This window comes from Enoplosus armatus, chromosome 4 (assembly GCF_043641665.1).
Source record: "Enoplosus armatus isolate fEnoArm2 chromosome 4, fEnoArm2.hap1, whole genome shotgun sequence".
Lineage (NCBI taxonomy): Eukaryota > Metazoa > Chordata > Actinopteri > Centrarchiformes > Enoplosidae > Enoplosus > Enoplosus armatus.
In genome coordinates this window covers 2,652,013-2,668,638 of record NC_092183.1, presented here as the reverse complement: position 1 = coordinate 2,668,638, position 16,626 = coordinate 2,652,013, and the positions used below count along the sequence as shown (strand labels likewise).

Here is a 16,626-nt window from a genome sequence, read left to right as displayed (position 1 = left end):
ACTTTCTTGACGTCACCTTCTTTAATTGACTTTCCGTCTCTCCCTCATTTTGTCTTTTCTCGTCCCCTTGCGTCCTCTCCGGCCTCCTTCATCTGTCCTCCTCCAGCCCTGCGTGCTGATGAACAACATCCAGCAGATGAGGGTCCTGTTGGAGAAGATGTTTGAGTCGATGGGAGCGAAACAGGTGAGCATTAACAGACACACACTGGTTTTTAATCATCTGCCTGAGAGTTTTTCATTTCAACCTGCAGCTGCTGATTTCACTGATGAGGTCTTTCTCTCTGGTTCAAGGTCAAAACGTTGAAATGGAAGCTTTCAAACTTTCTTTAAGGTGTTTACAAGGTGTTTTAACATGGCTTTCCCAAGAAAAAGATCTTATAAGTTGGAATTAAAACATGTTGAATCACAAAAAGGTTAAAAAACTTGTTCCCATCGATCACATGCCAAAGGTGCCTTTTCCGGAGGTTGGTGTTTTAAAAATCACAGGTAATCCGATAATCTGATTTTTTTTAAATTTGATTTGTTTGTGAGGTGACAGACGTTCACATCATGGGCATCTCTTGAAAATCTCCAGCCAATGAAAACACCAACAGGAAACAAATGAAGGCTCAAAAAAATTCCCCTTTTTTTCTGTCAGTGTTGGTATGTTCCAGCGCATAGACAAACCTATGTGGGTCAACTCACCGTCCTCCAGGTGTGACCTAATTACTGTAATAGAACCATTTTATATGTATTTGGGTTCATCGGCCGCTACGAGGAGAAGCAGCAGAGTTGAATTTTATATTCGTGCAGGACTGTCATTGCACTTGACATGTTTCAAAGCTTCAAAAGACGATGAAAGTTGAAAGAAGAGGAGAATTTTGTGTGCAATGTGGAAAACCTGGAAAAATACAGTTGAAAACACTGTTGTGATGTTGTGTGGGAATAAATCTGCAGGAGAAGTTCCCGCTCTTCAGTCTTGTAAAGTTACCTTGCTGATATATTTTTGGAATATTAATAGTGTAGAAAGCTCTATAATAATAGTATCTATCTCTCTCTCTCTCTATATATATATATATATATATATATATATATATATTGATATCTTGTTGAAAGTGCGAAAGGTGCAGCAGGAATTCATAAAAAAAAGTGAATCGTGCATGTGTGTGCATAGGCTGCAAGTTCATTGCAGTAACGTGAGACTGAGTGTGTGTTTTTCTCTCTCCAGCTAACTGATGAGGAGGAGAGGGTACGTCTAGGTTTCTTTTTTTGCCCTCGCTCCCATTCCCCCCCCCCCCGTTCCTCCTGGAACACAAACATCCAAAATAAACAAGTTCATTAAAGCAGAAACCCACCCTGAACCTCTGCCAACTGTCAAACCTCGTTTTACCCAGTAGAGTGTGTGTGTGTGTCTATTTTTAGTTTGGTCCCAATTTAATCGTAAGTAAGAGATCAACTCGAACTCTTCCTCCTCCTCCTCCTCCTCCTCCTTCCTCGACTCCCAGTTTTCACTCCCAGAAATAAACTTGTAAACTTGATGCATGTAAAAAATTGTGCTTTTCACTGTGGTGCTGCTTCTGTCCAAAAGCTTGAGAACGAGGAGGAACCAGAGGAGTTTGAAGAGGAGGTGGGTCAACAACCTCAAACCTCATTGTTCAATTTGGATCAAATCACTTTTCAGTGGTTTTAAACTGGTTTGATACACACATGCAGGTGTACCTAATAACACGAATCGTGTTGTGCATGCTGGCTCGCTGCCATCGTTAATGTAACTGGGTACATCTGAGCTCTTCCTGCCATGAAAAGTCCAAATATTTGCTGTGAGAAAAGGGCTTTTATTTTGATTTAGAGTTCCTGAAATCTAAAGAAATTCAAAAATTAATTCATTTTTCGTTTCATCTTTGCAATCAATTACTTCTTTTTTTTTTTTAAATAACACAATGAATAGCCGAAAGTATGTGGACACCCAAACATTACACCCATATGTCAGATATGTAATCCCAAAACCATCTGTATTAATCTGCTGCTATAACAGCCTCCGCTCTTCTGGGAAGGTTTTCCACAACATTTTGGAACCTGGCTGCAGGGATTTACTCCCATTCAGCCACAAGAGCATTAGTGATGTTGGGTGATCAGGTCTGGCTCACAATCAGTGATCCAGCTCATCCCACAGGTGTTAGATGGGGTTGAGGTCAGGGCTCTGAGCAGGCCAGGCTTTGTGCACGGACGTATTCTCACGTTGAAATAGGAAAGGGACAAACACAAAGCACACGACTGTCTAAAATATTATGGTATGCGGTCAGATTTTGCCTTTATTGGCTGTAGTGTGTACCGTGTGATGACGTAAACAGATTCATCTGCAATGAGTCTCATTGGAAGTGAGTTTGAGCTTGTGGCTAACAGTATTATCATTAAAAATAATGATAAATAAATTGTTTTAGTGGACGCCAGCATAATCTGAGAATGACTGCTGAAACCTTCGCAGAGCATCAATTCCTTATAAGACCGTCTCTCATGCGTTTGTTTTGTTTTTTTTCTTTATTTAATCACATTTTCTTTGTCCTACATTTTATACAATTTGCTTGTTTGTTTTTTTCCCGTACCATCTCCACCAGGCCATCAGTGACAATGAAGGGGAGGATGACATGGTGGGTAGGCAGCATCAGCTAAAGCTGCAAGCAAAAGAGCAAAAATCACTTTCATTAATGCTAATTCACCTTGTCTTTATATTTTAAAATAACTGTTGTTTGTTTGGGGGGATGGGGACAATCTTTATGGCTGCCAGTCAGAGGAGTCCAAGGTGAGAGAGGGATTCTGGGTCATTCCCACTGAGTTTTCATTCCATATCATTTTCTTTAAATGTCCTTTATTCTTTTTTTCCTAATTCTTTTTGTCTCTGTTTTGTCCATTTCAACGCCAGTCTGGCTGCTCAGACTCAGAGGGATCTGAGGTAAGAGCGAATTAAGGAACGAAAAACTGACATTCGAGGCAAAAAATCCTCCAAAAAAACAGTTCTGTCATTTTCCTGAGACCTTGGACATTTTATAACAATCTCAATGTGTGTAATGCAGCTAGAAACTGGAGACGAACCAAAAAAACGAAAACATTTTAAATAGATTTTTAAGTGATTTCTGCCATTATCAAGAGACTGTTACCCATTTGAACTCCCCATCTGCTTCTCCCCAAGCACAGATGATAAATCTTTCCATATCCCTGATGCCAAAACGTCCATAAAGCCTCCGGTGCCACATGCTAGCGAAGCTTTTACCACATTTACAGCTGGGCGCTAACACAGCCTCCCTCCTCTAGTGAGTGCTTAATAGACTAGACAGTGAGCTGCCAGATAATTTAATTTGATAGCGTACGAAAATGTTGTATTTAGTCGCAACGAAATGGCTTCTTGAAATGGTTCTGTTTGTCAGCTGACTGTGGGGGGTCTGTGGCATGTCAGATTTGGAGCAGAGGGTGAAGAAAGTCTTGGCTGTGCTGGTTAATGGCTGAAGTTATCTTAACAGATGTTAAATGGGATGTTATAGTGAAGATACGCAGTTTCATAAATGCACTCTGGCCGAATTTAATTGGAGCCGACGATGAATCGTTTTAAACCCGTCATGCTCCTTAATTGAAGCTGTCCTCACAGTTGATAAAGACGCTACGTGGGACATCAGACGTTTGTTGTATTCCTATGTGCTAATCAGGCTGTGAGGACAAACCTGTTCACACAGGCACATTGTGGGGACTCAGCGCCCATCTTGGGACAAAAAGCAGCAGGCAAATCCCCACTAGGCAAATCATTCATTTTAGAATTCAGTCTGGGTTGTTATGGTTAGATTGAATTGAGGTCAATACAAGTAACAGAAACTATGTGTGTGTGCAGACTGTTCGGCAGCACAGCTGCAACTCAATAACTCCTGTTTCCTGCAGAGTCTTTCTGCTGCGTTGCTTCGATCACGCAGCTGCTGAAGGCTGGATTCACATCAAATCTGTGGTCTTTTGTTTCTCGGCTCGTCACGTGACCAACTCATTTAAAGCTCTTAAACCTTGGAAGAAAAGTTTGCAAAAAGGCACGATTGCTAATGCTGTCCTGCTCTTCCTGTCCTGTCGTCTCCTATCTGTCCTGCCTCTCTTCCTGTCTGCCATTAGGTTGACAACAAAGAGAAGGAGAAAAAGGTTGGTTGGCCAGTTAGTGGCAGTTCGTTAACGCGCTTGAAAACCAGGACTTTGTGTTTTGTGTGTTGTGCTGTATTTGTGAACTAGACCCACCTGTGTGTGTGTTTATGTTCTGTTTTTAGCTAAATGAAGTAGAACTGCGAGCCTCATCTCCACACACATCCACGTACTGAGTAGAGGAGTAGATACTGTTTGTTGAGCGTTTAATGGTATTAAAAGCTGCATAAGGCTTCTTGACGTTGCCAAACCAGCAGATTTGTGACACAAAAATGAGAACAGAAAGAAAAGTGTTCTGCACTAATCAGACGTATGTTATTCTACCAAAATATTGCCTTTGATCACTTTGCGTAGAATATTGGAAGAATATGAAGTTGACTTGTTACAGCAACATCACAGGTGAAACTGTGGCTGTAGTTCCCCGGACATCATCCCTGGGTCCTGTCGCTGTTCCCTCAACCTTCAGCCTTCTGAAGGGGAAAAGTCCAGCATGTGTCGCATGATGACAGTGCAGATCAGCAACGTTAAATGCTTGTTTCCACCAGACATGCCTTTATTTTTAGCTAGCAGCACTAAAAAGATGCGTCAGGGAAGTGCTGGGTGCTACGTTGCTACGACTGAAAATCTGGGTGAAGTGGGGAACAAAAACTTGAGATATTTTTAACTTCCTGCACTAAAAGGAGAAATGCCGAGTTCTCATAGCTATTGAGAACGCACGACAGCGTGTCTCCTCTGTTCAAAACAAGGAGACAACAAAGGGACGTGCCTGGAAGACACACTGGGAAAACGTAGTGTAATACTGATGTACAATTAAGCTTTAATATTCATCACTGAGCGGATATTTTCTTCCTGAAACTTAAATAGTCTTGATCTGTTGGTTATATAACCGATACTTTGGTGAATTTTACTGGATGTTTTAGTTTGCGTTGTGCTGAAAGCATCTGTCCTCCCGTAGGACGACTCCTCAGCCTATGATGACAGTGAGGAGGAGCAGGAGAAGGTTTGCTTTCTTTATAACAGGTTCCTCCAACATTTCCATAACTAACCTCTCCTCTCCTGCTGGCTGCCACCTCAGAGCTGACTGAAAACCTTACATGTGGTTGACCCGATCCTCCTTCACTGTGTCTAAAACTGTGTGTGTGTCCGAGCAGGTGTCATGTATGTGTTCTTGTTTCCACTATTTCTTTCCATCATCTCACACTACCATTAACTGTTTTTCTTCCCCCATGCCTTCTAGTTGTTGTTTTCTGTCTTTTTCTTGTTTTGATGTCTTTGTTTCTTTCCTGTCTTTGTCCAAAAGCTTGATAAGGAGAAGGTGAGCCGTCAGCCCCGAGCCCTCGTGCACCCTGTGATACTCAGCGACGAGTCTTTGTTCTTATTTTATTAACATGTATGTCATTTGTCTTTTTCTTTTCCTGTTTTCACGTCGTCCTAGTCTCAGTCCAAGAAGGAAAAGGTGTGTTTGCAAACTCGTCTTGTTTTTAATCACTTAGAGATTAGAGACTTAAAGCTGTTAAGCTGACAGTGTGACAATGTGTCACACTACCTGCTCAGCACCAAACACCAGACGGACACAGTTAGCAGCTATCTGGCCAACATAGTGCAGCATTTAGCAGCTAAAGAGTCAGATGTTTCCCTCAGGAGTTGGTGGAACCCAAAAACAGAGCTAACAGAGAGAGAACACTGGACTTATATTCACCAGGTGATCAGAAACACGACTCCAAATGAAGGATCATTTTGCTCAGTAACTGCTGGATGTGTCGATAACTAACTGTTTGCTAACAAGTTCGACATGTCAACTAAAAAGGATTTATATGTTTATATGTGCTGCCCCCCCCCCCCCCAGTGGCCAACAGAATCACTTAAGGAATTTAACTTAATTTGAACCTGATAAAGACAAAATGTTGGACGGCTTTTTATTTGCAGGAAATAGAAAATAATGATATTGTTTAAGCTGAAGCTCCAGAATTTACAGAGTTAACACAGTTAGTTGATCTGGAGCAGGCGGGGGCTTGTGTGCTCCCTCCCTGAGAGGTACAGGCTGTTCAGAAGTGGGTTAGAGTTAAAAACCAGTCCGACAGGGAGATAGCGCTGTGGCTTAGTGAAGGACGGGCAGACGGACAGATATATTTGCCTTCATTTTTGACAAAATCAGGCCAAAGCGTAGACTGTCTCTCGTCAATAAGTTGCTTTTGTCCAGAGGAGTTCTCGGTCAGCTCCGGACTAGCGGGGTCCAAGTATGTGCCAGTGGAGGAACAAGAGTTTTCTTCAAAGTGGTTGAAGTCACGCATCTTTTGTCTGATAACCTTTATGCTGTTTAATGGGACACAATCTGTAGGTGTAAGTCCTGTGTGGACTTTATGTAGAGAAACACCTTAAAATGTCATCAGTGGCGTGAACCTATAAAACCTGAGAGTCAGCAGGACTGGACCTATGAGGGTCTCACCTGGGGGGGGGGGGCTGACATCGTCTGTTACGATGTCAGCGTGTGAATGTGTGTCAACATGTGAAGCTCACTCTCCAATGTGTGTCCTTGCAGGCTGAAAAGAAAGACAAAGAGAAGCAGGTTGGTGTGTTTGGATTCACTTTCTGCTCCAAGGCTTCAGCTTTTCTATTTGTTTTCTCTAAATCTATTCAGATCTGCTCTCCTTCCTCTGTAATATTCCCCCCGAACCGCTCGTCTTTAAAGCCATTTTCAATGCATTTCCAATGTATTTACTCGACTGTAGACACCATAGATTTTTTATTTTGTTTTAGAGTTAGCTTAATAGAAGAGGTTTGTGTCCGAGAAACAAGAGAGATTAATGGTGTTGGCTTTCTTTTCAAACATTTCCTTGCTTGTCTCTGCCCAAAGGAGGACACTAAGAGCAAACAGGTGGGTGCTTAAAACGCACATAATCATCCTTTCTTTAGATATCTAGTGATCGAGCAGCGCGGACGAGTACAAGCAGGGATTTATGATTATTGTACCTGGGATTGGTGATAAAATGATGCCTGAAAAAATCAACAAATGGCAGCAAATACACTCAAAAAAGGATGATGTGATTCACAAAAAGAATTCAGGGCTGGTGCTGATATGAAGCTGCTCTTCCACGTGATCGGCCTGAACAAACAGCATTGTTACGTGGACTCGATCACGCCCGTAACATATTCTCCTGACGCTCCGAGGGGCTGGTGCGCTGGCTCGTGTGTTTCGACGGTGCTGCGGTGGCCAGTGACACGTCATATATAACACACTAAAAACAAACAGTAACAAGGGTCTATTGAACATGTGTAATAACTGTTTGTACACACGTTCAAATCAAGTTTAAAACTGTAAATGTTTAGGTTCCATTTCTGTGAAAGTGCTGCAATAAAGAGGAGGATCTGACCGGGTCAGTAGTTCCACTGTGTCTGCAGTTCAAAGAATCATTCCCATTTGACAAAACATTAGATTTGGCCTTCGGCAGCTCCGCTCGATTCAATTTAAAGCAGTTTTTTTCTTTTTCCCTCCAGGATGAAGCTTCTTTTCTTTGAACTTCACTTGATTTAGTTTCTGTGTTAAATTGTCAGCTCGTCATTTCTGTTAGCGCACTTTGTGTTTGGAAAAAGGTGAAAAACATGACCGTAGAGGACAGCTGTCTAATGTTTGATGTTGTTTTGTTTTTTGTCTTTCCCACCAGTCGAAGGAGGAAGTAAACAAGGTGTGTTTGTCTCAGTCATCTCCCTTTGTCCTTTGTAGAGCTGAAATGCATCTCCTGAATTTAGACAATTAGCCTGTTAGCCATGGTACAGTACGTGTCCCTGTAACATTAATACTGCAGTAGTACTTGTAAGACAGTAGTATGAAGCTAAACAGCTGTTTAGGGCCCAAAACAAAATGAAAATATGGATTCTTTTCTTTCATTTTCTGTCATTATTTAGCGTATTTGAATACAAATGAAATCAGTAGCCAAACATGTGAGCCAATCCCAAATTTGGGGATTTTGGTCTGTGAATCTAAATCTCTAATGTGAATCTTTTGAATATGCGCTTCATTTTTACCAGATATGTGTTGAGTCGTCATAAACTACAGATTAGGAGTGAGAAGTTATTAAATTCTGCTGACTTGTTTTGAACACAAAGTACCCAGCAGAGTTGTTTAAGTGTGTGTATTGTTAAAGCGCCTCGGTTACAGCACATGCCACACGGTTGCAGCAGTCGCCGGTTTGATTCCAGCCAGTGACCTTTGTTGCACGTCATACCCGTCTCTCTCTCTCTCTCTCTCTCTGTTTCCCGTCTACCTCTTCACCCGTCTCTATCAACTTAAAAAAAAAGCCAGTCAGTGTGCAGCTGTACTGTAGCAGACAGCAGAGAAACCTGCTACAGGTGATGTCAGCGCTCCCCTTTGTGTTGTAGCATCCCAATAAACCAGAGGCGATAAACAAAAAGCTTTTATTAAAATCACCCACTCACCATTACCCAACCCACCAGACAATATCACAAAAACCCACCCAAAATAACCTGCTGTATGCCATAATGTACAACGCTGTGTCTGTGTAGCTAATAGTCTGTTTTAATCATCAATATCCTGCACAGATTTCTTCTTTTTCTCTTTACTTTTGTGTCTTTTTTTCTCGTCTTTTTCTCCCTTTCTGTCTTTCCGGGAAGACTGAAGCCACAGCTGCCACAAAGAAGGTACAGTTGTGTGGTAGAGAGAGATAAGCAAGTCGGACAAACATTTATTACCTGTAAAGGACAATTTCAGGCTGTGATTCTAGTGAGGAGAGTGTGTGTGTGTGTGTGTTTCCTTTTGTTCTTCTTAGTCATTCACTTTCTTTCTCCTCCCAGAGTCCTGGAGAATTACACCAAGTGAATTGAGAGAATTTGTTATACCTCTGAAATGCATGTTTTAAATGATCCACACCTACGCCTGGTAGATTAACGTAGGCGGTAGTATTTACACGAAATACTGATGTAAATTATACACACTGTGTTGAACTAGCAAACGCTGTTGTGTCTCTATAGGAGCAAAGTTGGGGGGCGATTAGGAACAGCTCTGTGCATGAAGGCACGAATGCTCCTGAAATAGTTGAAAATAAAAGCCTGGGCTTCTCTATATACAGATTTTAATGATATTTATATTTTAAAAATGTGTTTTTAGAGGCCATAAAATTCCTTGTGATTATAAATTGTAAACTCTAGAGACTAGATCTCTTTATATCTACTCTCACAGCTCTTGATTCATCCTCCTGTCTAATGCTGGAGAGGATTTTTGCCCAGTATTTTCATTTATCTCTCAAGGACACCTCGCACGCTCGCAGTGTGCACGCTCACTTCAAATGCCTATAAAGACGTTTGACTGAGCTCAACACCCGCGGTTCATGTAGCCACAGCTGTGCATTTCATTTTTGGATTCAGACCTAGAAGAGCAGACTTGGTCTGGGGGGGGGGGTGAGTGGACAGTCCAACCTTTCACTTCACTCGCTGCAACATTTCTCCATTAAACTGCAAGATACTAAAACGCTGTCACTTGAAAGTCACGGCCCTCCTTTAGTCCAATTATATGTTATGGCAGTTTGCCCAACGTCCTCTATCTAATAACACAGTTATCGATGGCACACTCTCCACGAAGACACTTTGATGCCTTATCTCGCAGTCGTCTGGCCACTTGGCTGGTGCAACATGTGGTGCATACTAATGAGCTTCAGGCTGTCTGTTACCAGGCTCCTCCAGGCCCCTTCATCTGAAAACTGCAGCTTTAGTGTCTTTATAGTAACTGACAAATAAAACAATAGATGGTGGAATATTTAATTTTCAATATAATGATATAAGAAAAGTGTTCAACCTCTGACTTAATCCCAAGTTGGAGATATTGGGAATCTCTGAAAGCTACGATAACAGAAGTGGCTACAAACTGGTGGCAAAATGGCTGCGAAGGCATCATCGGTGGCAGTTACATTAAAATAAAATCCAATATTAACATTAATAGAATCAATTCAACTATGAAAACAGGAGCTTATTGCATGAATGATGAGGAAAAGTTGACCACACACTAATACTGGCTGAATATATACAATATTTAAATACATATATATCTTATAGGAGATATACAAAATTGACAAATTTGCATTCAAACGTTGGATTGTGTTGTCTAAAACCACAACTGCAACCAATTTACACCACAAAGGCAAGAGGAACGCCTGCAATGCATTTTGCAACTTTGTCACCAGGGTTTGTGATATCTTGTCAACGCGCAGATCTCACTTATGGATTACTGGGTTCTGAAAATGCCTGCGGGGGAAAAAAACCTCCTGAACATCCTCAGTGTGAGAGAGAGGTTTATTATAAGTTATTATGTTCACCAAATTCAGCTTCCGACTCTCAATAGGGAGGGCAGAGCGAGAGCCTCCTGCCGTCAGACGAGTTCCACTTAATGCAGAAAAAGCCCCTCATGGTATGTTTTTGAAGACCTTGAGCTCGTGCTTCAGGTGATAGTGTGCCCTTTCTAGCTTGAAGTGCTCTTTTCAGACGCTGAAGAGGCTTGAATGAGCTCGTCATCTGTTTCTCCCGTTACATCTACGAACTCTTCCCGGCTGACGTCGCGTCCAGTCACGATCGCTGCGTTTCAGTCAGCATTTCTTGATGAAATGACGAGAAGAAAGAAAGAAATGACGTACGTGCTCTGTACAATGTTTTCCTTCTCGACCAGCGCTCGTATCTGCGCCATACGTATTCATTTTGCTGCAAACTGTGTGCACGGTTGAAGACGCACTGAGGAGAAACTAACAAGATGTTGATATTGATTGTGGTATTTCAGTGTGAGCTTGTTGGAAAGTTTTCAACTCACAGTACAGAAATAGAGCTGGTTCTTTTATACTTACTGTAAGTACAATTACTCCAAAATGTGCAGTACTTGCATCACTTGGATGAAACCCACCTATTCATTTATTTACAAAAAAAAGACTCTATATGTGGTGAACAACATCCCTTTGAAAGACCTGGTAGCCTCATTATGGGACTACATGTTGTGAGAAACTGAGAAAGATAAAGAAGACAATAAGGTGGAGGTCTGAGGTTCAGTGAGAAACCTCTTTCCCCAGATGCAGACAGCTGAATGTGCTCTTGATAGATTTTGTGCTTAAACACCGCTGATGAATGAGGCTCCTGCTGCTGTCGCTGCATGCGCATGAATGCCTCTGTTCATTCAAAGTTGACATTACGCTGATCTTTAATATGATTTTTTATGTTAATCACAATTAAGAAAGTTCATCACAGTTTTTAACACACATGTAGTCACACTGTCTTTGCCTCGTTCGTATCAAAGACTCTTCACAGGAGTGTGCTGTTCAGGCGACGGCTCTAGTACATAAAATACAATAAAAACTTCAACGAACGAAAATAATTAAAGTAAATCTGGCTTTAGAACAGCTGGAGGCAGCAGGCACGGAGATGCGACGGGGCCGAGCTGCGACGGGGCCGAGCTGCGCCTCGTTGACATTTCGCCGTATGAACTGATTGAAGAGGCTTTAAATAACCTGTTATCGCCTCTCTCCTCCTGTGTTGTAGCTGGATACAGAGGCAGCTGACATCCTCAATGAGCTGCAGGTGAAGCTCAACACCGTCCTGGACAACTTCAGCACCATCTTTGCAAAGAGGTAACACACACACACACACACACACACACACAGTATGCCATGGATGTCTGAGGAACAAGCCTTGCAGAAGTATTCTTGTCTAAGTTTGTCCCCGTCTCCTCTCTCTCCAGCTTCCAGACGCGTATTAACGGCTGCATGCGTCAGATGGCTGAGATCCTCTACCAGATCAAAGGCCCCCCCAACCACAACACTGCAGAGGCAGATGCTGACGCCATGCTCAGGCCCCTCATGGAGTTCCTGGATGGGAAGTAAGTCAAAGCACGACACACACTGGCTCCTGATGCAAGCTGCTGGCAGGTGACTGAACATGTGGGTCTCTTTTAACTTTTCACATGAATTATTGTTTCTCATGAAACCGCTAATTTCATGAATTAGTTTTTTTCTAGCTGACCGCGAAGCTCAGTGGTTAAAACAGCTGCTTCCCAACCAAAATGATTTTTATCTTTAATTTTGTATCTGCACACTCAACCCACTGTTACTGTTGGAATATTTACCCAAACTAAAGAGGTTGCAACTTACACATACTTCATACCAGTACTATCAGTACTATGTGTATCTTTTGCAGTAATATATAAACTCCAGGTCAAAACAACCCATTGGAGTATAAAGTAAAGGTAAAGGTGGTATATTAACCCACACTGGATGCATTTTTTAGTGGGTAAAAACTGAATTACTTATCAGGAGACACCTGGAGAGGAATTTAACAAGGTGCACTAACACAGCAGGAAGCCGACAAGGCTCCATAATGATCCTAGAATCTTGTCCGTTGTCTAGTGAGCGCTTGGCTGTAGAGGCTGTTCATTATTATATAAAGTTAAAACATCAAGAAGTATTTAATGATTTCACAGTCCTTGAAAAGCATCTTGGACAGAGTCAAATATTTAGTGTTTTTAATGCTTTTCTTCCATCAATAGAGAAGCAAAGCCGAGATGCTTTTCTGTCTAATCACGACGTTCTCCTTCAAGCATCCGTCCTGCAGGAAAGGTGCAGAACACGAACAGGTTGTTATCCAGCAAAACCAAATCAGCTTCATGAGATAGTTATGAATCCAGCAAACTGTGGAGAAACTGAACATGTAGCAGCACTTCAGTCGTAGTTTTAGGGTTTTTCAGTCAGTGTTTTTCAATGCTGCTCCACCTTAAAGGGACAGTGCAGTTTGTTTTGTGTGTACCCCTTCTCATGTCATTATGTTAACAATGAAAGTATATTAAGGAAGGACTGGCGCTTGATGCCTGACCTCTACAGTGACTACCACAGTACGATGAAGACAAGTTTCAGCTCACAGTTTTGTTTGTGTGATCCAGTCTCAGTATCTTTGCCGACATCTGTGAGAAGACGGTGCTGAAGAGGATCCTGAAGGATCTGTGGAAGATCGTCCTGAGCAGCCTGGAGAAGACCATCGTCCTGCCTCAGAGCAACGACAGTCTGGTAAGTGCGACCCTAACCATCACAACTACAGGCCCGACCCAGCCCCCCTCCGACCCTGACTCGCTTCTTTCTAACTCCACACCCCCAGAGTTTGTTCATTTTCAAACTTTCAGCCTTCAGCCCGACCACGCTGACTTCAGGCAATCTATCAGATTGTGTGCAGCTCCCTCTGGAGCCCTCAGCAACACCTGTAAACAGACTTTGATGTGTAAGACCATAAACCAGTTCTTAACCTTCATATATCCCTTTGAAGAAGTGAGGACCAGACAAAACGTCCAAGACAATGAGAGACGGTCGTATGACGAGTAATCCACATTCCTGATTTCTTTTCTTCTGTCGGACGTCAAGTCCAGCTTTACGTACTGATGGGAGTAATTAGAGGGCAGTGAAGGAGAAAAACACACAAACAAATCACATACTCTGTACGTATCAATGCCAAACATTTTACTAAATCTTCTTTTGTATTGATTTCCTTGTAATTTCTTTTTCAAAGATGTTTTTGCTATGTGGTAATGCTGCGGCAGACAGGGACTCACTCTTCCTAACAGCAACAGTTTATAACGCACAAACCATCATATTCATGTTCAACATCCACGTTATTGTGTTGTTGTTGTTGTTGTTGTTGTTGTGTCTTCCAGCAGGAAAGGTCAGGGATTTAACTGCTAAAACAGTTTGTAACTGTACTGATGTACTGTATCCCAACAGAGTAGAAAGAATGGAGGGTACCACAGTAAGTCTGCGAATATGCGACGTGTTTATGTGTTATGTCGCGTTGGATAATGGTTCGTATCAGCAGCTGTGCTCTGTCGCCACCCAGTGGTGGATGTCAGCAGGTGTGTTTCTCTTTCGCAAAATGCTGGATTGATCTTCTCATGAGTTTGTTAAAGTTTGTTTTCTTCTGTGAATGTTTCGAGTTGTGATGTACAATGAAGCATGAAAAGTCTCATTATTATCCACGTCTTTCTCTCTCCTCCTCCTCCTCCTCCTCCTCCTCTTCCTCTCTCTGCAGGGTGCCCAACTCCTCACAGCGGCTAAAGGACTTTCTAATCTAAAGGTAACATATGCAGGCTGTAGAAAAATGATATATATGTTTCTGAAGGGACATTTGAGCGCCTGGATTTTGGTTTACAACTTGTCACCGTGTTAGTTATTTAAACCAGAGAGTCAAGCAGCAATTACTCCACACATGTTTTTACCCCATAATATCTCATTAATGGAACAAATCATTTCAAAACTGTCACCAAAAACATTCATCAGAAGAAGTACAATTAGCTACAGCGACCACAAGTTGGTAAATTTGCATTTCAGAGGAGCATTTGAGGTGTTTTCCTGGTGATGTCAACATTGTTCTGCATCCACAGTGTTAGCTGAAGAACTGCAACTTAAAGCATTTGAACATTTCTGTGAACGCAGCTCGCAGCAGGTTGCACAAAGCTGGCAGTTTGAAGACTGCAGGCTGGATGTAGAACTTTGATGTAGAGAGTAAAATGAAGACGCTGTGTTTTTCTTCTCCCTCTGCAGTGACTGTTGAGCACACAGTACAAGTCTCAATTCACTATTCAGCCAATGAGAGAAAGACGCTAATGACGTGTGTTTAAGTTCACAGTCAGTGAAGATGCACTGATGAGGGATCAGCATGTGATTATTATGCTAAATAATAAAGTCCTGGATTTCCCTGCTCCGGATTTGTTTTTATTTATTTATTTATTTATTTATTGAGTGTTGCTCTCGTGAGGAAAGTTTGTCTAATGTCAGTCTGTGAACTCTGGTTTCTGTAGGGAGGCGGTGAAGCCAAAACCTTGACGCCCAAACAGTGTATAATCATCGATGCAGGGCTGGAGACGATCAAGGTAAGTGGAGGCCTCCACATCAGGCTACGTCTCACCAGGAAACTTCCCTTTGAGATTGTTAAAACTCCGTCCGTCTCTTCTTCCTCACCCCGCTGCTCTCTTTTCTCTCAGCAATACTTCCACGCAGGCGGAAACGGGCTGAAGAAGGCGTTTGTCGAGAAAAGTCCTGAACTGGCTTCACTGCGTTACGCCCTCTCCCTCTACTCCCAGAGCACCGACGCTCTCATCAAGACCTTTGTCACCACACAACACTCCCAAGGTGATCATGGACACACACACACACACACACACACACACACACACTCTGCATTGGCTTTTAAAGGTTGCCTGAACAGTTCCTTAAACGTCTCTGCTCTCTGCTGTCCTCAGTGCACGATGGGATGGGCATCAGGATCACTGGCAATGAGAAGATTCGACCTGACAGGGGTGAGTCCACCTCACTCTGAAATCAGGGGTTTCTTGGGTTCTACAGGGAACCATTGGGCTTCTTTGTAGGGTTTCTTAGAGTGAAATCTGGAGGGAAACCCAAATATTAGAGGTTTGTGAGTTTTACTCTCAAGGCACAGTGTTACAGTGGAGTTTGCTTGTTTTCTTGTTAATGAAAACGGGTGTAAAACTGTAATGTGATTAGATTGTTGAGCTAGTTTTTTTTTTAGCATTGTTTTCCCGCTGCAGCAAAGCACATGCCTCATTCTGTGTGTTGGTAAGGTTTTTAAACTCTGCTGTAAATTAGAAAGATGTGGTGGTGTATCTCCGGTGTTACCCACCGTTCAAATGCTCATCATCACCCTCCATAGTGAAAGGGACGTAAGATAAGAAAGTGGGTCACTTTAAGATCGAGATAAGAGTAAAAGAAGCTGGTTGTGTTCTGCAGGCTCGGGGATCGAGAAGCCCATCGGAGAGGCCGTTCTGCAGATCGACATGATGCTCGGGAAGGAACGCAAAGTCACCGTCAGAGGTGAGACTCCTCAACTCAGAATACACACACGTTTAAAATCAAACACTGATGTTTTACAACCTTACTGTACAAACCAAACCTCGTTCTAATTCAAACCTTAGTCTTAAAACCATGCTGGTGGTTTTGCGTGTTTTAGCCAAATAACCGCGAGCTGTTTATACCTTAAATAACTGCCAACTGTCGGTCAAAGCACAAGCAATCAATTACCATTTCCCATCATCACATTATGTCCTCGCAACTGTGAGCAGAAACTGCTTTATAAAGATCTCCTAGTCATTAGTAAGCTAACATCTGAAGCTCGAGATTTAGATCTGATGGCAGCAACACCAAGAACAACAAAACAAGATTCAGCACCAACAGAGAGATGTTTTTATTCTTTATATATATATTATTAGTGCAAAAAAGGTGACAAATTAGACAGACACAGGTGTAGCAAAATATACAGACAATAACACAAAACAGTAAAAGTTGTTTTTGTTTGTGGGAGAAAACTACATAGAGATATTTCATATTTGTATGTGTGTGGAGGAGAGAGAAGAATCCGGAAAAAAAATTAATAATAATAATAACATTGATAAAAAATGTTAAATAAACAAATATACATTTATAAAAATATATTAAAAAAAGC

General features: G+C 42.0%; 1 protein-coding gene across 1 annotated transcript in view; it reads left to right on the top strand.

Moving 5' to 3' along the window:
* Window positions 1-16,626, top strand: part of LOC139284383 (protein unc-13 homolog B-like) — a 100,375-nt gene that overhangs the window by 82,408 nt on the left and 1,341 nt on the right. The window contains exons 24-31 of the mRNA XM_070904637.1: window positions 107-184; window positions 11,674-11,762; window positions 11,873-12,010; window positions 13,067-13,190; window positions 14,200-14,244; window positions 14,969-15,040; window positions 15,152-15,299; window positions 15,915-15,998. Of these exons, the coding sequence (XP_070760738.1) occupies window positions 107-184; window positions 11,674-11,762; window positions 11,873-12,010; window positions 13,067-13,190; window positions 14,200-14,244; window positions 14,969-15,040; window positions 15,152-15,299; window positions 15,915-15,998 (778 nt within the window). The remainder of the gene's footprint in view (window positions 1-106; window positions 185-11,673; window positions 11,763-11,872; window positions 12,011-13,066; window positions 13,191-14,199; window positions 14,245-14,968; window positions 15,041-15,151; window positions 15,300-15,914; window positions 15,999-16,626) is intronic.